The sequence below is a fragment of the Lycorma delicatula genome, chromosome 12 (genome assembly GCF_047948215.1).
Source record: "Lycorma delicatula isolate Av1 chromosome 12, ASM4794821v1, whole genome shotgun sequence".
Taxonomy (NCBI): domain Eukaryota; kingdom Metazoa; phylum Arthropoda; class Insecta; order Hemiptera; family Fulgoridae; genus Lycorma; species Lycorma delicatula.
The window spans coordinates 56,614,216-56,637,849 of record NC_134466.1 but is presented as its reverse complement, the minus strand read 5'-3'; the positions used below and the strand labels follow the sequence as shown (position 1 = coordinate 56,637,849).

Below are 23,634 nucleotides of genomic sequence, written 5' to 3'. Positions count from 1 at the left end.
AAAATGTTAATCCTCCAATTGGAGTCTTTCTGAATTGTATGTGATTTAGTTGGAACACAGAATTTTTATATGAATTGAGTGTTTTCCTTAAGGGATCTTGAATGTGTTGCTACTTGTTTTTTTACGTCCTGGAAGATAAGCAATTTACAACTATATTTATGGTATATATGATGTGATAAAAGAATAATAAACATTTTAATCAAAATATTACTTTTCTACGTTGATATTTACTCTTCAGATTCGACACATATTTCAGTGTTTATTCCAATCCTCAAAACATTTCTGGAAGGTATATTTTGATACAGCCTAAGTTCCACTGATTTTTGTAATTTTGTGTGATTTTTTCTTTATTTCATTTATCTCTAAAAATTCTCTTTGTAAGGTTGTCTTAATTAGTGCGAAAAAGAAAATGTTACAGATTGCTATGTCTTGGGACATGACAATGCTGGTGCAACATCAGTCAAATGTTATTATTTTTGCTAAATCATCACAAATTAATAGTGAAATGTGAGCTGGAGCATTGTGGTGCAAAACATAAGAATTGGTTAGCCACAGTTCTGGTCGTTTTATTCGGATTGCTTCATGTGCTTCATAATGGCTTTTATCAAGAAAGATTTTGTAACAGAAGTATTTTTTAAACTTGAAAATCTCTATTTCAATATTTAATTTTTTATGTATGTCCAATACTTTCCATCTTCTTCAACACATGTAAATGAGAAAATGACCTTGGGCTTAGTACTAGACAAATTTATTATGATTTTATCCATGTTTTTTATTGTGTTTATAGTATTTTTATTATTGTAAATTTCTCTAAATGATTTGCTCTTTTACTTCAGAATTGAAATAAAAGTAAAAAAAAAAAGGAAGAAACGGTTAAAGGATAGTTAATAAATCACTCTCTGTTACTTTTTTAAATTTATTGTAACAATACAATATTAATTTACTATATAATTATACTTTTATTTTTTTTTTTTACAGCTGTAGGATCTAGTTTCTACTACTAAACAGAATCATTTATCAACTGCATTTAAAACTTTTGGCATCAGAATTGATTTTTCCGTAGTAAATTCATAAAGAAAGTACTTCCTTAAATAAAGATCCTAAAATTAAACAAAACACGTGTAAAGTTAATTGTGAAACACAGTTTAATGAATTATATTGCTTATAATTAAGAGTTATATTTCTGGGAGATTTTTATGGGAAAATAGGTAATAATCGGTTATTTGTGAAGAAACAGTTCAGTAAATTAAACTTTTTCATACTGATTGAACCAATACTAATGAGCAATTTAAATGATAGAAGCATCAAATATAAGTGGTAGAAAATAGTTAGAGTATTTTGCAAATTTTTCATAATTTACAATTAAGTAAGGTAAGTTAACAATTACTGCACCTTCTTATGTGAAGTAGGAACATTCATAATCTATTTGCATTGTCTTTAATGTTATAGGTTTTTAAACATTTTCAACAGGGTGGGATTTTTTTCTGATCGCTTGGAGTTTGAAATTTCCTTGGAGAATGTTGTGTAATAATGTTCTGCACTTTTAAACTGATTACTCCTTGAGGAGTTTATGTAATAGCATGGTAATTTTGTTTATTGCTGCGACTTTTTGAATGCTGAACCAGTTTCTATGAAATATTCATCAAATTATCCCTACTGTGATTAAGTCAGCAATGGGGATCATGATTTGATACAAAACTAAGTAGCAGTCTTCTGGTTGCAAGTTTTTTCTATTACACTCCTCAAAAATTTATTTTGGCATTTGTAGCATACTTCTATCTTTAGTGTTTATTAGAGTCTATGTTCAAAATTTATATATCAAGTAATACTTGCCACTTAAAGTATACTTTATAAACAGTTTGACATTTAAACGCACTTATCCGTACCTCATCAACTCTTTTAATGAATGTTTGAACTGGCTCACCTTTTGAATTCTTGCTCCCTTAAACCTTCATCTATTTTCTGTAATGACTGTATCAAAATATATGAATTCATTCATGATTCTTTTTACTATTGCTGAATGATTATATGTAAAGTTAATCTAACAATAAAAGACATACATTATTTTATTTTTTTTTTAATAAATTCAATGAATCAATCAATAAAGTATCATAATGTTCCTTAGACAGAGCCACATATGCATATGAGTTAATATGATGAAGAGTAGTTAATTGAATCTGTGATGTAAGATGAAATCATCTCCCTGTAAGGTATGAATCTTGTTTGTAAAAAAACAAACGATTATTCAATTTGAAAAGTGACTTTAACTTTTCATCGACTTAAATGATTATGTCAAGGATGCTGGACGTTTGTCCAACTTATATATATGATAAATGTACAAAATTTAGAAAAATAAAAGGAATTCTTAAAAATAATTAGTTGTTTTAACCTGTTCTTCAACGGCATACCAAATTTTAAAGCTTAACTGATGTAATATTTTCACAACTCATCATCGTCATATCTGTATGATGTACAGCTCTTGCACCATGCATGATTCTTATTGCTTTATATTTTCAATTACACATTTTAGTTCTTTGTTTTTATTTTTATTCTTTATCTTTGCTTTATTCTTGTTCTTTGTCTTATTATTTTATATAACTGTTATTACAATAACTGGAATAGTTTAAAAAATGTGTTGAAAATGACGTCCTCCAACATTAAAATATTGCACAAGGTTCAATTTGTTTCTCAACACTTTAATCTTCTGATGTACTGGAATGTATCACAAGTGTGCTGTTATTGTGTCTTTTAGCTCGCCAATCATGTGTGGTCTGTTGCGAGACACTGTTTGTTTCATTGCCCCCCATAGAAAGTAATATGGAAGGGTCAGATTGAGCAATACTGAAGGTTGAAAACCCCTCAAGATGATGAAGGCTCACCTGTCTTTGGTATTAAAAAAAGTCATTGACCTGTTAAATGTGGCGCCATCTTCTTGGAATAGCTGTGTTTCCATCCTTTTGTATTCATAATGTATTCATTTAGTTTGTATTCATTTATTTCCACTTCTGTTAACTGACTAATGAGGTATGTTAAAACAGCACAATAATGATCACTATTAACTGTTTTTTCAAAAACGATTGGACCCAGAATGCACATTTTGTTCACATCAAACCAGATTCGAGTTTTTGCATCATGTAAAGATTTTTCATGCAATTCATAAGGGGTTAGTAGTCGACCACAGTCATGTATTTAAAAAAAAAAGTAATATATCCTCCCAGTTGAAACCACTCTTTCTGTAAAAAACATAACGTTAAGTATGCCTATGGAATTTTGGTCAATAAAACGTTTAAGTCATTTATAATAATTTAGTCTTTTGTAATGACCTGTTTGTTTCAGTTCTTCAACACACATTGCTTTCCAGGTGAATAGTTTCAGTTCTTTTCTTACACCTTTGTGTGCAGTAGCCAGTCTCATATCTAGCCGCTCTGCTAACTGATGCATTGGATTTGATGGACTTTCAGCAATAGCATCTGAAATATCAAGCTGCTTTTGTTTGTTAAATTAGGTGGTCTTCAAATTAATCCAAAACTTTAAATTAACAATCCAAAAGTTTGAACTGCACTGCGATGATGAACTGCTTATTCTTATAAGATTCAGAAACTTATGCTCACTAAATCAGTATACTTGTCACCTTCATGAAAGATATGTTTAATATTTTTCGTGAAAAGTGCATTCCTTTACCAAAAAAATCATTATTTTTCTCGCAATTGTCGATTCCAATAAATGAAACAACACAATATGAAACAAAGAATGATCAATCATAACGCAACATCTAATATCTTGGTTTATCACTAAGCAACAACCAACCAACCAAGGGCAACCAACCTAATGCTGAAAGACAAGAATGCACCGCAGAATTCTAAAGTGTACTGTCCAGTGACTTTCTGAACGCAGTGTATAAGATCTCAATCAATAAAATCACCTGCCATTCTACATATCTTTTTCACTGCATTTTTCAATTTTTTCTTCTGCAAATTTATAGTCAATTTCTTATCTGTTTTCATCTTCAGCAGATTTCCAAAAACTACCAACAAATTTGGAGATTTCAAAATCTCCAACATTCCTTTGTAGTTTTTATACCAGCCTACATTATTAGTATTTTTTGTAGTATTTATTATGAATATTTTATCCCTTATATAATCAAATAATTCTTCCTCCCCTTTAATTCTATGATCTCAGTCATTTCCTTTTGCTTGTTCATCCCTCTGCAGTATGTTTGGGTGCCCTACAGCACCAACTTCCCCATTATTATTCTACAACAATGTTTATCTTACTCTTCATAATTTTCTCTTTCTCTTCATACAATACTTTAACTGTACTATCTTCATATTGATTAGTCGGCATATAAACTTATATTAAAAGCATGTCCCTGGGTTCATTCTTATCCAATTAACAGCATATTTCCTATCATTAGTAAAACATTTTATGTACACTGCATTTTACTATTTTAGAATTTTCCTTCATCACTCTTTCTTGAGTGTAACATCATCCTCTGATAAATTCATCCTTTCTTTCTCATCTCACTTTATTTACTTCAATTCCATTATTATTATGTTAATGTCTCTTTTAAAATTTTCTAACTTTTGCTTGCAAAAATATTCCTACATTACATGTACCTGTACATATCACCCTTCCATTTTTTGCTGACTTCCCGGTGCTGATTACCTCAACCAGGTCGAATAAACATAATATTCATAGTTACTAATTTCAATTTATTAAAATTCACTACTGCATTCAAAACTAAGACAGAAATAAAATCAGAAAAATGTATCCCTATATGTAATTTGTTACAAATTCCTTTTCGCGCTCTATAGTACATGTTATTTCTAATATGCTGGCTCTGCCTAAGTGTTATATCTTGAAAACATTGCATAAACCCCTCTACATCATTCTGTTCCACAGGTGTCAGTGAGTATAACCATCAGTGAGTATAAAAATCTATAAAAATTTTAAAACAGAATATAATCTTTATCTTCCAGGAAGGTGATACAAAAAGTACATCATAATATTAAATCATAACACTGAATATTCATACTTCCTTCCTGTTCTTACACCAGTTGATCTTCACTAAAAGTTAATAACTTTTACTTCACCACGACCTCCAGTTCTCTTCAGTAACCTCTTTAAAACCTTCCTTACTTTATACCCTAGCATCGTTATAACTTTTCAGCATCATCCTTTTCACCTGACTGCAGTTTTAATTTATTGTTTGGGGCAAACACTGTACTGTTCACTGATAAGCAAACACTGACAAAAAACAAAAAACCTACTAAATGATCCACTAACAATACTTTCTTTTGGAGGTATAATTCAGTAATTTCTTCCAGCATGTTCTACAACAAAGACCTTTTTGGCATTTATCAGGATAAAAGTCGTTATGGGTTATTTAATTATTTGAATAATTCAAATCATCTTCTAAATTGCGTATGAGAGGTATAATAAGTCTGTTACTTTTAGCAGCTCCTAAATCATGCACATGATTATCAAGAGCCTCTTAAAATTTTTGACACGGATTGTGCACAATAGATGTGTAAGTAGCATCGTTCATGTTAATAGTAAGCTCTTTAAATATTAAGTCACTGTGTGTACTTTTATTTTGGAATTCATCGAGTCATTACTCTATTCTGTTTTATCCTGTTCCAGCATGTCGACTAATACAGCTGGTTTTGTTATTTTTTGTTTTCCATAACAGTTCTGAAGGAATGTGGGAGTTGTCTATTTTCCCATCATTTTTATTAATAGTTTGTATCGCATAGGTAAACCAGTACCAATATTGTGAGTAAATTGCATACATTTTATTACAATACTTAATATTCACAAATAAAATCAATAATTTTATTGTAATATCACATAAACGGAGGACTGAAAATTTTACTATACTGACCAAACTCTAATAAATACGCTACCAAATCTTCTTCAATGTCCATTGAGTGAAACTAGAGTAAAGAAAATTTTAAAATGTACTAATTTGTGGTTCAATGTAACTATAAAATGCTATTTGAAGATCACCACCATTACAGCTTTTGAATAGCACTGGAAACATTTAAAATTTTGAAATAGTATAACAAGTACTTATTTGCAGTTCGTACTAGTCTACCTGACAGTTCGTACAACTAGCAGTACCTGAATTAAAAATTCCTTGTTCAATTATTCATAATGTGTTAAGGAAACCTTTCAAAATTCATTCTTGTAAACTAGTGCAACCAATCATACAAGAAGATAGGATTAATCGTAAGAATTCTACTTAATTTTTTCTTAACTTTCTTTACTTATGACAATTATCTTAATTAAATAGCTTATTCTTACGAGCAAACTTTTCATTTTTAAACGTAAATAAAACAGCACATTCTGGGGTTCAGTAAACCCCCATTTCAATGCTGACCATGATCAGGAGAGTTTGAAAATTAATGTCTGGTGATGTATGACAAGTGACAGTGGTGAGTTCACTCGATTTTTCCTTTATGAATATTTACCTCGATATAATTGAAAATTTTGCCTTTCCTCATCTACAACAATTACAAGTTATATTCCAGCAATTTTGACCCCACCACTGCCACATCAAATATAACTGTTGGTAAATTTCTGAAGAACAAATTTCCTGGTCGGTTGATCGGTTGCGGTCAACAGTCTGGTCAATTTGAAATATGACTTTATAGCTTGGAATTTAATCATATTGAGATTTAACAATGGATTTTTTCCGAAGTAAATACTTTTTATAAAGTAAAATAAAAAAATTACAATGGCTGAAGATTTTAATGCAAATGTTGCAACAGCTTTTTAACTTTTTCAACAAATGAATTTTTGGACTGAACAAATATACATCATTATAAAGAAATACAAAAGTTACAGGGAAAATACGAAATGTTTTGTGAATTTTTTGAATACCAGTGACTATTTTCATATTTAAGTTGTACTATCTAAATAAAATAGTTGACTAAATCACAATCTTTTTTAAATTTTTTTTATACAAATTAAACAATGTAAATAATTACATTACATATAAATCGTTTGATATAATGCCATTAACCATGAGAGGAGAAGGCTAATCAAATAAATCAAAACTTACAGTATGATGTTGATGTTTTAAACAGTATGTAAGACCGATGAAGTAATTGCCTAAAACACTGGAATAATACTGATAACCACTGACGGTGAAGTTTAATACTTTGTATTGATTAATTTTTTTGTATTTAAAGACCTGCAACTGAAGAGTTTGATATATTAGAAATAAATAATTAAATGATATTTACATAAACGTAATTAAGTTAATAAATAAGGCACTTAAAAATTGATGATGATGGGAATTAATAAAAATAAATAAATGCATTTTTTAAACAATAGGTGCATTTGATGTGATAATTTAACGACTACATATAACAAAGTTGTGTTTATAAAATACACAATATATATGTAATATGTGTTTCCGTATGGACCCTATCGTCCCAGTTTGAGATAGTGCAGCTAGAAAGTATGTTAAAGAGTCTGTGAGCAGATCCATATTCTAAGATGTACTGATCAAATCCCAAAATACCAGTATATATCAACTCAAGCCAATCCTCATATTATCCTCTGTATAGCTCCAACAGGCATCTGGCTGAACACTACACTGCAAATGATAACGGATCAGGAAACAGTGGGCAGTAGATAAGGACAATTCCTCACATTGACCATAAAACAAGCTCATCGAAAGGAAAACTTTTCAGGCACTCTTCAAGCAGTCTATGTAAGCATGTATTTAATCAATAATTCTGTCAATAAATTGGGGTATATTTATCAGGATAAAAGCATCCCATTAGTGATAAATATTTTTGCATTTATTAAATTTTTATGCATTTTTATTTAATGCTTTTTACTACCTCAAATATATGCTTTTCTTCTAGATACTAAGGAATCAGCTGAGGACTGGTTTGGGCTTCATCAAGAATTGGTTACTTGTCACTTGAATTTTATAACATTTAAACTATACAAATTGAAATATAAACTACTTAAACAAACCCTAAACACAGTGATATGTTTACTAAATACAATTGCAAGATAAAGTTATCAAAGAAAATAGACAAAGGAGATATAATCAAACCAGAATTAGTGCTATTTAAAAGTAGGCAGTATATACTTAAAATGCAAAAAAATTTTTATCACTGTTTACAAAACATGTAACACTATTACTTTGTTTATAAAAAAAAGAAACCTCTGGAAACATGGCAATTTACGTTGTATAATAACATATGGGTAAACAGGATATTCTCCAGGAGGGGGCAAAAATTACATAACTTTTTTTGTTAAAAAATGGTTTTATTTGAAAACCCTAAAATTAATAAGTTGCATTGCTATTCGAAGCTATCTAAATCTTAATTCAGCAACAACCTACGAGATTTCTGGCAAAATCTTGACGAAATTTCTTCCTCAAATTTATTTTTAGCTTCCAGAACCCTCTTTTTTTGCACAGTCATCATGCTAAGACCGACAACTGGATATTCTGTCATTGTTTACGATAACCAAGTTTTTACTCTTCGTAAGGAGCTGAAGGATCTTTCGGTAATGCACGTTATTCAGGGCTGTGCAAGTGAGATTAGTAGCGTCTGATTTACGAGTAGGTAGAACAATTGGGTTTCTTTAACTATTCCAGCTAGTTCTATCTCCTCCAGTTCGGCATTCGGGACCTATTTTCTTTCCGTTGGTTGTATTAAAGTTCAGCTTCACCGTACAAATCATTAAAATTGTACATAACTAGTAGTTTTTAAAATCTTCATACGTCATATCGAGCATTATGTGAGGGTGCAATGTAAGCAATGAGAATGCGAGCAAGTCCTCTTCAGAAAAACGCTGTTTCAGTGACATTATTAATTAATCTACGTACGTGGCATTTTTGCGTTCTTTTCTAAGTTGTCTTTTAAAATGTGGTCACCGGCAACAATTTTGAGTTTTATGCAGTCTTCAAAAACACCATCATTATTTTTCTTCGCATCTAAAAGATACATTTGCTTGATTTTGTACTACAAAATATGACAATCGAAATTATTGATGCAAAAATTTCCTTGTTGGCTTGTATTTTTTGTTGGTGAACAGAAATCATCTGTACATCGACGGTGATATTTTCAACAAAACATTCTGCTTCTGTGGTCAAACATTCTGTGTGAGATATTGCAAATTCGTGCATATCTTTATAGCGAGTAAACTGCCTCACTCCGAAAGAAACCAAAACACCATCCATATTAGTTGCTTGAAACAACACACAATAAATGCAAAACGCTCCCATTAATTTCTTGGAACACACCAGCCGAGGAGTATAATCCGCCAAATAACTGTATTTGAATTTTTTTTTAATTGCACAGCATCCTTAGCAGAGGCATAACATGGAGTTGATGACCTACAGGTTTTTAAAATTTATATTTTTTGAGATGAGGTAATACGAAACGAACATCCAAGCCGCCCACATCATTATGAAAATACGATTGATCCTGTACACAAGAACTAGAAAGTAGCGAAGATTCGCTTGAGTTTTCACCACCATTCTGCTTCGATTTCTCCTTTCCACCGCCATCACTTCTGCTGCTACTTTTATCTGTTTGCTTCCTCTTCTGTCTCCCTAAAAGAAAATAAATTATGACTACTACTACAAAAACTACTACCACCATTTGTATAATAGTACAATGTGGAGTTATAGTGTATACTATCATGGTATACAAGATAGACTGATCTCACTATATTAAAGAAATCTATTCATTAACTACATTTAAAACTTAAATTTGGTTTTCGTTTACGAAAATGATACAAGAGAAGTTTTTGCCATCAGACTGAAAACAGAACACTGTTGAGAAAAAAATTATAAAGTCTTACTGAAACAAGCTTATTGTTTTGTTTATTCTTATTTATAAACAGATCTAATTTAAGGGACCTCTTTTGTGACGATTCCTGTCGCCAAACTATTTCCTCCGTTACTAGCCCTGATGGCCTTTACCAAAGTTCGTCTTATTACAGTCATCAGTTTGACATTAGTTAATATGCAAATGTCCCGATGCAAATGCCTCGGTAGACATTTCCACTTCTGTTTTAACTCATTCATCAAAGTAAATCAGTGCAACAAATCGAGTGAAAAATATATTTAGTATTTAATGATTTAATAAAAACAAAAGAATAACGATTTATGTCTGTGACAAGTTTAATTTCTTAATATTCTTTCTACGATACAGTACCGGACAGTAATGCATTCGATAGTATTACTGAAGTAAGATAAAGAATTAAACTTAAAGTACAGACTTTATTAAACCCGCCTTTTATCAACAATCTAGAATAAAATCGGTGAATTTATTCGACGCACAGGTTGTACTGCTATTAATCGATGTTTTCAAAATAACCTATAAATCATTTTCATTCTAACTTAGAAACGTGTTGTATGTTTGTAGTTTTTTCGCAATAAATATACTTAGAATTTTTTCTTTAAAGTTATTTACATAGCTTATTATAACAAAATAATATTGATCTGAATACTGACTTTTCCGTGTCAAATAAAGTAAAATAACGAATTTCATTCTAAAACTGTACATTTTTCCGATTATACCACTCTAATAAAATCACGGTAAACCAATTTAACAGTCGCTTAATATTAATGATACATTCAGCAAATTGTAATTTTCTATTCAAACCGTAATTTTACTAACATCACATTAATATAATTAGATAAATAAGCTTCATTACACTGAAATGGTGTCGAGTTTGATTTAATAAAATGATATCACTGTCAGAAACCTTTTTAAACTGTATGATTGCTAAAATAGCGATCGACTGCTGATAACGATCTTTAAAATGGTGGCAATCTGCTCGCCCCAGTTAAGAGCAGGCTGACTTTGACCTATAGCGTATTTTTTCTTTCCTGATTACACAGTTAAGCTATATCACTCTAAGAGTAAATACAATACAGTAACACAACTAATAGTAACAGTATTCGGTATTACATTATTCCGTGGAAGTTAAAGTATGATAATCGGGTTAAATATTGCATCTCCGGGTTTTCCCAGATATTGACATTTCAAACACAAAAATAACTATCTATAATTTTAGAATACAACATTCTCATAAAGATATTTGTACATATGTATGTTTCTTTTTTAATTTCTTATTTTTATTTTCATATTTATACCTTCAAACCGGAGGGAAGGATTTAGATGAAATTTCTCAAAGTGGTTTTTGTATATGGAGCATTGATTCCGCCAATTCATTTTGGCACAGTAACTCGGTGTCATAGAGAGATACGATTACGTTAAGTTCCGTATATCTAAATTTATCTGAAAGAGGAGAATCATTTTTGGACGTAAATCCTGTTCACACGCATCCTCGCATACTTTAATTTTCAACTTAAATTTCCTCCTGCGTAGCAATTTGTCGTAGCAAATTGCGTAGCAATTTGTCGAGGGCCAAGATCTCGATAGTCGGAAAGTTATAAAATTTCCCGACTTTCATACATACGTATTTTTGTGTGTATATGGGCGCGCAAATAGTTTATATTTTAAAGTCCTTATTTTTCTTTTTAAATATTTACATTTATAGTTTTCCCTTTTCTAGTTGCTACGTATGTCTTGAACAAGTATACTTACGGAGCTTTTAAATTTAAATTTACATATGTATGAAAAATGCATTTCAAACTGGTGTTTTTTAAATACAATCGATTGGAATTTTGATTTTGATTTTTTATCAAAAATTGAAGATAGATTTTCTGCAAATCCATTTATTCCCTCGTTGGTATCTAAACGTAAAGTGCATCTGAAAACAAACGTAAGAATAAACAAACCTTAGTAAATTATACAATTGTTATTTACCATTACACACACAAGTTTAGGTCCATGTTATAATATATACACAAAGATGATAATTATAGTTTTGTGGTTTTTTTAAAATATATTGTTTAAAATATTTAACCTCCTAAAAAATTTATTCAAGTAAAAATGCAACTTACACATACAATTAAATTAAATGACTAAAACAAAAAAAAAAAAAAAAAAATTAAAAATAAAAGAGTCCGCAGGAAAAGTAAGCGATCGCTACTTTCAATTGAGAATTAAACTAGGAAATGGTGTTGAGTCCAAAACCGCTAAAAAATTCAAATTAACGGGGAATAACTCCATTACATAATAAGGTACTGTTAAGAGATACTTTTCTCAGTTAATCTCAGAGTAATAGGTACCGATCGATATTGGCGATTCAGCGTACGATACCATCAAAATCCATGACCACAGTTTCGAAATTATTCTTTAAATTATTCGTATAAAGGTAATAGTTTCAGTACAGTGTTCCTTATATCATTTCGAGAATGTAACATTTCTTATAAAATTAGTAGAAAAAAATCGATACCTAAGTTGTATTCGAATGACAAATTAACGATATTTAACGCTGAAATAAACCAAGTAATGAAAGTAATATGTAACAGTATATAACTTAATTTTAATTTTTATACTCTTCCAGTAAAAAAAAAAATCACTTACGGTATTAGAGTTTTGTCAATTATTTCCTCTTCTTTTTCTTCATCACTGAAACACAAACAGAATTCAGCGAGTTAGAATTCTGAACAATACACAGAACTATTATCCGTGCTGTAGTCGCATTATAATATCTTTACTGAAGAGTTTGAAGCCTAATACCTTGCTTTATAGGCACATATTATATCTGCTATTAATACTACTAGTCTTCAAGTGCTTTGTTTCCGTTTGATTAAAATAATTACTGTTATATCTGTAAATATTACAGACTTTTATATTAATTTCTAGATAAGTTATTTCTTGTATGTTTTAACGGTAGTTCAATGTTACAATCTTTCCTTGAAATATTCATATACATGAAATCTTATGTAAAATTGGAGGATCCAAAATATGTACCACTATACCGCTATATCATCTTTTTTTATTTAGATTTTTTGAAACTCTAAATAAAATCCACCCACTATTCTAGATATAAACACTAAAATAATCAGCAAACAACAAAAATTTACTGTATTTTAAAAATATAACTTTAAAGTTTATATTGTCGGTTAGAAAGTTTTCGGGTACAGAACTCTTATAATAATTAATTATTAATAAACTGAACAAAATACAAATTTTACTTTTTTCAATTTCATTTCCGAACTGTTGTTAAATCAACGACTGAAGAAGTAAAATATAGAAACCACACAATTTATTTTGATAATTATTTATTTCTAGCCCGGCTCTAGTTACTGATTTGAAAAAAACAAGGTAATTATGCTTGTACAGTCAACTCAAACCACCAGAATATTTGAACATATATAAGTGAGAATTCCATGAAAGGAGGAGACTACGTGTGGGCTATACGCAGTCATGGGTTGGCCTTGGTAAAATGGAAAGATAATAGAGCAGTGCATTTACTTTTAAATTATCATAATGCAGAAGAGATAAAACAAACGACGCGGAAGCTGAAAGATGGACGTCAATTTATTATCCGGTAGTATTAATCGATTATAAACAAAATATGAAATGTGTCGATAAATTTGACCAAATAAAGGAAACATACGAGATATATCGGAAGAGTAAAAAGTGGTGGCATCATCTCTTCTGGTATTATAATAGAGGCCGGTATTGTTTACGGATTTGTTTTGCACAAAGAGATAAGGGAAATATGAAGAAGTTTGATGACTACTGCTGTTGTGGTTGGGATGACATAACATTTATGGCATGGGATGACCAAAATATTGATTGAATTGTAAGAAGAAAGGGCTTGTCGTATGCTAAACATATGAAATTTTTTTTCACATGCAACCATTTTCGTATTGAGTAAATTTGAGTTTTTCTTAACTTTAAGGTAGAAATCTTTTTTATCGCTACTTAGCAAGCGGTTTAATCTAATTCAACCTTCCGGATTACATCGGAAGGAGATAATCTGAATAAAAGGGATTTTTTTATTCACATTATCTTCACTTTTCAAGTGATTTACACAATACATTATTACATTAAAGTTTTACTTTAAAAATATAATTGTTGTTTAAATTCTTATGTTGTAAACAATAGTACAAATTTATAATAATAAAAGTTTTATAAAAGTGTCATAAAAAAGGATTGCATCGGTGGTTTTTAATATCATCCTGTTGGAAGGAACATAGAAGTAAACCAAAATTATGATGGGTGTGTCAAAGCAGGAATATTGGTAATCTTTAACAGATCATTAATTTTCTCAGGAAATACAGTACTTCCTCACCGTATATTTGAAACCTAAATTTAGCCAAATTCTTTTCTTAATAAATAAAAAACAGAAAGTAAGTAGTTTGCTTTATTTTAACTTGTAGATATACATCGTTTATGACTGCTTACAAAGTTTACATGTTCTCAGCAAACTTCTGATAAACATTTTTTATAACATAGAAAGGTAATAGTGTAATTACCTACATAAAATTTTTGTAAAATAATGCTTACCTTACGAGAAATTTCTTTACGGTTAGCACACCTCCACTGAAAAATTATTAAACGGTAATCGGTTATGAAGGTGAAATACTTTGCTTTACTAATATATGATTTACTTAGTTATTAAAAATATTTTTCTTTGTGTTTACTCTAAATAATAAAACGTTGTTTAAACTATAAAATAGAAATAATCACTTATTAAATCGAAAGAAATATGCTACCAGGGTGAAAAGTAAACTTTATAATTTTGAAAACCTAAATATTCCTAATTTTAGTTATATTTATTAACTTAGTTATATATTATTATTAATTATAAATATTATAATATACAATATTATTATTATTTAACTGTATAATGTTAAAAAAAGTTGTTATAAGAGACCTATTTAGATGTTAGAATTATGAATTAATTTAATTTCAAAATTCTTTGGCGGCAGCAGCTCTTGATGCCCGATGCCGTTCCGATCACACCAAACGCATCGCATAAACTACCTGGACGTCAGTCCTGAGTGAGCTTTGCCAGAGACCGTGGAGTATTTCCTCGCTTCGACCGCGATATTTTTTTCGTATTATTGTCGTATGTTATCCACTTTTTATCATATGTGATCAAATACTTCAGAAATGGCTCGATATCATTAAGTTTTAGTAGAGATTCGCAGACAGAAATTCGATCGTTTAGTTTTTTTTGAGTCAGATCATGTGACACCAAACATAGTGCTTCTTTTTGTAACCGGCTTTCTTCAAATGGTTTAACACTGTTTGCTGATGGATATTTAGTTCATTTACGATGTCTCGGTTGCTTATATGCCTCCACCTTTTGCTTTGCTCGACTTTTGCCAGAATACAGTAATGCTATCGTATGTAGGAAAGAATCAATACTTTTTAGATTACCTATTTTGAAGAGTTTTAAAAAGCGCTTTAAAAATATACTTTCAAAAAATGTGTCATCAAAACGTCATCAGTATCTCTGACAAATTTATTTGTATATTGAAAAAGTGAGTCGACTAAATTTAATAAAATATATATATTTTGTTTTTCACTTATAAAATACAAGTATGTTAATTAATTAATTTTTTAATAAAACATCTTATTGATAAAAGCTTCTGATATCAAAAACCTTATCTGTTTCAAAATAACATGTATTTTATTATCTTTTATTAATTTCATTTACTGTAATATCGAACTTATTTTCATTAATAATGTATTTCAAAAATGTTATCACAAATTCTTGAGGATAGTCGTAAACAATTTTACATTAAAATAAATTTGGTTTTTCTTTCCTAATATCCACGTTCCAGTGATTTCTCAGCCGTGTGGTTAATTGAATCCCAACCGTGAAAGAATACCGAAATTCACTTTGTAGTATTCAATTCATTAAAAGAGCAACAGCTGCCTTTACAAAGATTTGAACCTAAGAAACTTTGACTTCTACAATCAACTGTTAAACAACAGATTTGCAACAAAAAAAACCTTTTTAACATTATCGCTATCAACACATCACCAACTCTTAGACCTTTTTTCAAATGAGTGAGTAAAAAAAGATTTTCATAATTATTTTTAATTATATTTATAATTATTAAGGAAATGTTTTTTTTTGTGTATGAAAACGATAAAATAAACTTATTTATCAACTTACCTATTACTGTATGCGTAAACAACATTGCTGTCCATTCTGGAACAAAAATGAATTAATTACTACGTTATTATAGCAAACGATCCCTTATATCTTTATAAGTTAGTGCAGAAACTATATTAGAGAAAGAACAAAGAAATATGTCTATCAAATCAACTAACAAAACTGTTTACATAACAACGTAATATCTTACCCAACAAAAAGAGAAGAATTTATTCTTCCATTGTTACTTAATAAAAAATTACCAACCCGTATTAAATTTCTTTTAATAATTTACTGAAAATTATTCTAAAAGACATCCTTTTACGCTGTCAGTATTACTTTGATATGTACTTAAATAAGAAACGTTATAAAATCATTTAAATTTTCTGCATCTTTGTTTAATAAATAAAAATAATAGTAGAAAAATAGATTTTAAAAATTCTCGGAGCTCCTTTTCAAAGTACCTCGGACCCTTCCTTGTGGAGTATCAATAAACTTGGGATTTGGCGTACAGTACGTTTTGAGTATTAATGAGTACCAGGAAGATAACCATGGAAGAAGACAACGAGTTAAGTTCCCAGTACAGTTGTCTCGAGTTTAAGGAAAGTGCAGGACTCCCCGGCGACCCCACAAACTCGCGTTTCCAGGCTTCCTCCGACCGGATTAACAGAACAGCGTATCGCAGATGTGAAGGTAAGAAGAGGGTATTGCAAGTGTGGTCGTCAGATGAGGAAGGAACCCCGCAGGTTAGCTTAAAAGAGTTGACCAAACAGACTTAGTATTACGCTTTTGGCTCTAAGCAAAATACCGGACCGGAGTTGGCCAAGTATATCTCCCAAGATTAGCGGGAGCTCGATGAAATATACAAACGTTTGAAGCACTTCACAGAATGTTCTGTTTCCCTGAGGTTGATAAATCAGGCCACGCAGACGAAACCGGCGAAAGATTAAGATATTAGTAGACTAATTGCAGGCGAGTTGATTTATGAGGCGTTGCTGGAGATTATCTCGAACTTTTTCGAGATAGACAAGGTTCGGCTAGATTTAAACCGGCGATATAATTCGCAACGCTTCGTCGTTGATGGGAGAGGACTCTGTTTCTCCACAGCGGTTAGATATAAAATAAGGGAGTCTTTGAATAAGATTTTTAAATCACTCAGACATGTATTGGAAAAGTGTAAGAATATACAGTTTTCGTTTTGCCTGGCGGACCATTTGGAGTACTCCTCAGGAAGTTATATGTGTACTTGTACAGGATTTGTGAGAAAACTGTTTCAGTGGTCATGGCTATCGAGATCGAGGTCTGCCTCTGCTAGGCGATCCCCACCTCAAGTAGAGGAGAGCCGGTGGTTGTGGTGCGAGTACATGGTAGGTTCTACGCGGACCTAATCAAGACACTGAAGTCCGCCGTCACGCAGGATGAAGCGGGTGAAGTACTGTCGTTTCGTAAAGGCAGGAATGAGATGAGAAGTTACAAGTGCGTATTAAAGAAGCGGAGAATGCGAAACAATTTACAGCTGTTCTACGTGAGAAGGCAGCCGACTTACAAGTAGACCTTAGACCACGCAGAGAGAAAGTCTGTCGTCCACACAAGTGAACAAGAAATCAGAGAGGCTGTAGCTAGACTGATCGGTGTTAATGAAGAGTTTTGCATCACTTCAGTGTGGAAGGCATCTGACCATACACAGAATGTCACAACTGTAACGACGTACAAGACCGCCAATATGTTGAGTAAGAATCGAATACATTCAGGGTGAATCCATTGTTGGGCGTACATAAGAGAAGACAGTAACAGATGTTATCGTTGCTGAAATGTTGGGCATAGGAGTGCGTAGTGTCCGGGGTCTGACAGGACTGAGCTTTGTTACAATTATGGCGGAAAAGGACTCCAGATAAGAGATTGTCCAGAGCCGAAATTATGTCTAAACTGTGAGAGTAGAGATCACTGCACTGGAGGCGTGACGTGCGGCCCTGCTAGCAATGTTTAGAATAATATTATCATCCGCATATCGCAATATACTCTGTAACTATCTGATGGGAAAGGTAGGTAGAGGTATCTGCGTAAATTTTTTAATTACTACAGAGTTTAATAGATATACAGCAGCCAGGAGCGATTGGTGTACCGATTTAAAGGCTGACGTTGCGGTACAGAACGTCAGTGGCAGGTTGGGACGCCAGCTGTTTGTTTGAGGTCCAGGACTGATTGCCCTCGAGTTGTCGAGTGAAGTACACATTGGTGTTTACATCAGCCCAAATTTTGACTTAGTCGAGTTTGAACAACATATGACTAAGTTTCATGAGATTATAATAAGGTCGCCTAAAAGTGTCATCTTGGTGGGTGATATGAATTGCAAATCAGTAGTTGCAGGCTGCCGGTATACCAATCGTAGAGACGATGTGCTAGTAGACCTAATTCACATGACCAGGATGTTTTATATCGATGACCATACGCCCACTTACAAGGCAAGAGGCCATGCTTCTCCGCTGGATCTAACAATACTTGATGGTGTCTGGGGCCATAATAGATGTCACTGGAGAATCTTAAGTAAGGAGACAGCAAACGACCACTTGTCCACCCTTTTGGATATAGACGATGTGTTGTTTCATAACGCCAATATCCAGAAACCCACTAAATTGTCACAAGCGCAGTTGGCTTTAGTGGTCTCAAATGTGGCGGACAAAATCAGTAATGGTAGAAACTTAGATGCAGACTCGTGGGGGCGGGCTTATCAAATAGCGATGAAGCGTTTCGGCAGACAATCATCCGTCTTCACGAAGGAGTAAGCAGATTATCAAACTTTTTCCCGTGCTATTAACGGTGTTACTGATGTTATTGATTGCGAGGCAAAACGCTTCTCACAAGAGCTGGTGTATAAGGCTATAGCCAAATTGAACAACAAGAAGAGTTTCGGTCCAAATGGCATCTCAGCGGCGGTTTTGAAGGGTTTAATATTGAAAGTGCTATGGGAAATGGCAGATGTATTGAACTACGGTCTTGAAAACAAATGCTTCCCGGATTGCTGGAAAGAATCGCGCCTGTTTTTCCTCCCCACGCAAGCTAGAGAAGGTCATGGTGTCGAGTATCGCCCGTTACGTCTTATTACCAATGTCGGCAAATCCACCCCAACCAATACGGATTTTGGCCAGGAAGATCAACAGTGCAGGCAGTAATGAAAGTGGTCAATTAGGCGGTCGCCACAAAACAGGGGACATGGAAGACCAGGCGCATGCCGTTTTTCATTATGCTCGACGTCGCAGTGCGTTCGGTAGTGTGTCGTGGACGACAGTTATGTCTGCGCTTCGTGACAAAGGAATCAGCGACTACCTGAGACGGCAGGTCGGGGAATATCTCCGCGACCGTTGGGTGACGGCTAGTACACAAGGATGGGCCCTGCAACTTCTGCTTTCAGCATGTGTGCAACAGGATCAGTATTGGGCCCATTTCTACGGATAACTGACATTCCATTGTGTGCTTCGACTTCCTTGGCCGGACGGTGCTGAGACGATTGCTTTTTCTGATGACATAGCCGTACTGGTTAGTGAGATGACGAAGGCTGAGCTGGACATCAGAGGAAATGAGGCGCTAAACATGATTAAATTTGGATGCAGAAACATTGCTCTACATTAGCTCCACACAGACGCGAGCATACAAATCTTACTGGAAGGAAAGTGGTGGGACAGATAAATCTGAAGCTAGGAGATCAGCCTCTACAGATTGATAACTGCGTCAAATAATTGGGAATTGACGTAGACACGTTTGTAGCTTCATGAAGTCGAAGCGTGTTGCAAAGCTGAAAAGTCCTGAATACAGGTGAAGAACTGACTGGAGAGCCAAGGGGTGATGGACAGCCTTCTGCGGAGCCGTCGTTCGTCCGCGCTTGCGTGGATGGGTGGTGATGATAAGGCACGGATACCTCTTGACCTCCGAGCACAAAGGCATCCCTGGGGTTGCGTATTATACTTAACTGTTGATTCGACCTCGGGTGGAAGGAACGCTGAAATAGGAGTTTTGGTCGGTAGGGTGCGGGCACACATAGGCTCCTAACATCAACATCTAGCCGAACCCGTGTGAGTCCGACACCAACACAGTTAACGAATGAAAAAAAAGGTACACAGAGGTTGCTCCTGATCGGTGATTTATATAAAATATTAGATAAAGTATAGAAATTGCTAATGGGATCAGTTGGAACTTGAAAAGGCTTTAATACGTTTTAATTGGTGACTGTGATTTTAGTGTCTATGTATCTTAATGGTTTAATAATTTTAGAAACTCAACTACTACTACTACTACTAAAAATAGGTATTCACATCACTAACCTAAATGCTATAAAATATTTTCCAGAAAACGTACAGTAAAATATATGAAAGAGGGTATATATATATATATATATATATATATATATATATACCCTCAAATACCCATATATACCCACAGATATATATAGCATTTGGATAGAAATATAGGTTTTATGTCCTTCAAATAAAACTTGTAATAAACTTTATAAAAGGGATGACTACCATAAAATTATGGTTTGAGAGTAAATATTTTAACTAAATTTTAATAAAAAAATTATACACCTTATTGGGTAAAAAAATGACCGGCTGTATGTATAAACAGAGTAAGTTTTTTCGGTTACCTAACTCATAGGTGAAAAAAGTTACTAACAGATGACATAAATGTTACACAGAATTTATTTTGTTCCTTTGTTTACTACAAAATATTTAAAAAATAAATAACTAATATTTTCTCCATCTATAAAAAGAAACTTAAACGAATCGAACTTATCGATGTTGGTAGAAATTAATAATTGTTAAAATAACTTTTGGTTTAGTCGATATTATTTTCTTATTTGTCATATTTATTAATCTATAAAAAAAAATATATGAAAACAGTTAAAAATGAACAGTTAATATAAATTTAATTTATAAACAATAATTAGGCACCAACGATAAAGAATAGAAAAGATAAACTGATAAGTAATAGATATGAAGAAAAGTAAAGGACCGTTAGAGAAAGAAAGAATAACTGTGCATTCTGTTTCTGTTGCTTTTCTACTTGTATATAGAAAAAACAAATCAGGAATTGAAGGAAAAATGCGAGAAGGAGTAAGTGTCCAAGATGAAACGCTAAGTAAGTTGAAATTCGCTAACAACTTTATTTTATAAAGAGAAACCAAAAACACTGGTTAAAAGAAATAGGGAACTGTCCATATTTACTGCTAGAAAAGAAATTTATTTAAAAAGAAGTAAGAGTGAACAAAGATATGAATTTAATAAAACGGATAGTAATTCGAATTTAAAAACTTGTGAAAGTAAATTGTATATGATTTTTACTGCTAGAATTTGTAAATCAGGTATTTAAATTAAAAAGTTGACTGAAATAAGGTAGTGATCGAAAGCAGACTAGGATCCCAGAAGAAGGAGGCTGCAAGAAAAAAATCCAGTATGAAATCAAATAGAGATCTCAAAACTAGAAAGATATACTTAAAAATAATTTTAATTGTATTTTGATTGTAGGGAAACATGGATGACAGGTAAAAAAGAAAACAAAAATAAAAGTCTTTGAAACGTGATGTTAAAGGAGAAAGATGAAAATTTGGTTACCTATTTGATTATGGCATGGTTAGAGCATTTAAAAATACTTACGTTACAAATTCAACATCGCCAAGTTGTTCCATATCCCTAAAACAGAAATATCCCAAGATATAAATTATAATAACATTCATCTTAATCTCTTTACTTTCTGATGCTTCCACAGCATCTGAAACTTCTTCTGGAATAGAATCTTTGAAACTAAAGGTTGGGAAATAAAGAATACTGTTAGTATTATATTGTAGTCAACATGAGCAATATAATTAACTCGCACATTTCATGCTGTCTACTGTTTTAATAACTCGACACTGAATTGCGTAACTTTCCTGGCTACGCCGGTCAAGTTATGCGATTCATTTTTATTTATAACAGTTATAAAACGATAAACAACAATTTTAATAATAATATATTAGTATCACAATTTTCAAACATTTTTTAAAAAATTTTTGAAAATTTAAAATTTAAATTAAAATTTTTTTGAAAATTTGGGGGCTAATACATCTGAAAGCTTTTTTAATGATTAAAATATTGAATAAATTTATTTAAATAAATTAAATTATATATCAGTAAAAATGATCCTCATCAGTGGAGGAGTCTTAAATTATTTTACTGTAAAAAAATACGTTTAAGCATTAAAGATTTGAAATTATAAAAACTTTTTTTTTTCATTTTGGGGATTCCCATACGCAAGAGGAAGCGTTCCGGTAAAAATAATTTTTAAGAAAACTATTCGTAAAAGACGATAATAAAGTAAAAAAATGAATTGTTTAAAATTTACAAAGATACAGCCACAATTTTTAAATAAACGTAGTTGCAATTTTCTAGGAAGGGGATTAAAATTTTGGATAATTTTTTCAATACAAACTAGAGTAAGGGCTATTAAGAAACTAAGATTTCACACTTTAAATGCAATGGGTAATTTGCGAGATGGATTTAAAATAATTTTTTTAATTACTTTTTTTTTAAGTAGGATAGGCGAAACCTATAGTATTTTTCAGGCCTGTTTATCTAATAAAATTTTGAATGCAAAAATATCCATTAACTCTTTTTTTTTGAACGAAGATATAGTTAAGAAAAGAAAATATAACAAAAAATAAATAAAAAAAAAAGTTAAAAAAAAAAAATAAAAATATCTTTCCAAAAGTTTTTTCAAAAATATTAGGCATTACAGTACGGTTATAAAACCACAATATCTTTACTCTTGTGAATCCCTAAACTTAAATTTAAAAATGGAAGAGTTCAAAAAAATAGAAAGAAGAATAATTCCGAAAATTCTAGACCCAATTTATGAAAACGGCAATAACACACTGAGAATTAACCAAGAAATTTACTAACACACAAAAAATTTAATAAAAACAATGAAAAAAACGAAGATTATTTTTATTTTAGAACGGCTGATTATCGTTTCGCAAAACAAATATTTAATTATTTTTATAAAAGGAAGACTGAAATTAATTGAATGAAAGAGGATAAAATCGATCTTAAGAACCAGAACATTTCAGAAAATGAACTATCAGACTAAAAAGTATAAAAAGAGAAAATTGAATCAATACAGGGTTCAAAAAAGAAAAAGAAAAAATAACGGTGCTCAAGAATAGACAGAAAACTCAAAAAATTATAGAATATTGGGCAAAGATTGGATGGAACGTGGTCTTTTAGAGGCCAAAATCGAAAAGAAAAAAGTCTCCTTATGGATACATAACTAAAACAATTAAATTTTTTTTTAGATTTTTTTTAACAAATCATTGTACTTCTTCGGTCTAGCAAAGGCTGCTACAGCACGTAATCGCTATAATCAGGAAAGTAAAAAAAAATATTGAAACACTTATTATTTTTGGTTAATTACTCGCAACGTAGAAATAAAAAAAAATTAACACTGAAGCAGTTTTAAAAATCACATTCAAATTAACTATGAAATAAATTTTAATATAAAATCTGAAGTCGTGTTAGAACAACTTAAATTCCAAATCCAATAAGTATTAACTTTGTAAAGACGTAACTCTAGATTAACTTATTGTAACAAAAATCC

General features: G+C 31.6%; 1 protein-coding gene across 3 annotated transcripts in view; it reads right to left on the bottom strand.

Moving 5' to 3' along the window:
- Window positions 1–902: 902 nt before the first annotated feature.
- Window positions 903–23,634, bottom strand: part of LOC142333517 (uncharacterized) — a 69,815-nt gene continuing 47,083 nt past the window's right edge. For 2 of the 3 annotated variants that reach the window (XM_075380784.1, XM_075380786.1), the window contains 7 exons: window positions 21,660–21,695; window positions 16,036–16,071; window positions 14,412–14,447; window positions 12,477–12,521; window positions 11,592–11,757; window positions 7,067–7,204; window positions 903–1,100 (listed from right to left, as the gene is read on the bottom strand). In XM_075380784.1, the coding sequence (XP_075236899.1) occupies window positions 1,011–1,100; window positions 7,067–7,204; window positions 11,592–11,757; window positions 12,477–12,521; window positions 14,412–14,447; window positions 16,036–16,071; window positions 21,660–21,695 (547 nt within the window). In that variant the 3' untranslated portion in view covers window positions 903–1,010. Of the gene's footprint in view, window positions 1,101–1,924; window positions 2,042–7,066; window positions 7,205–11,591; window positions 11,758–12,476; window positions 12,522–14,411; window positions 14,448–16,035; window positions 16,072–21,659; window positions 21,696–23,634 lie in introns of all 3 variants that reach the window. The other variant, XM_075380785.1, reaches the window with a different exon arrangement.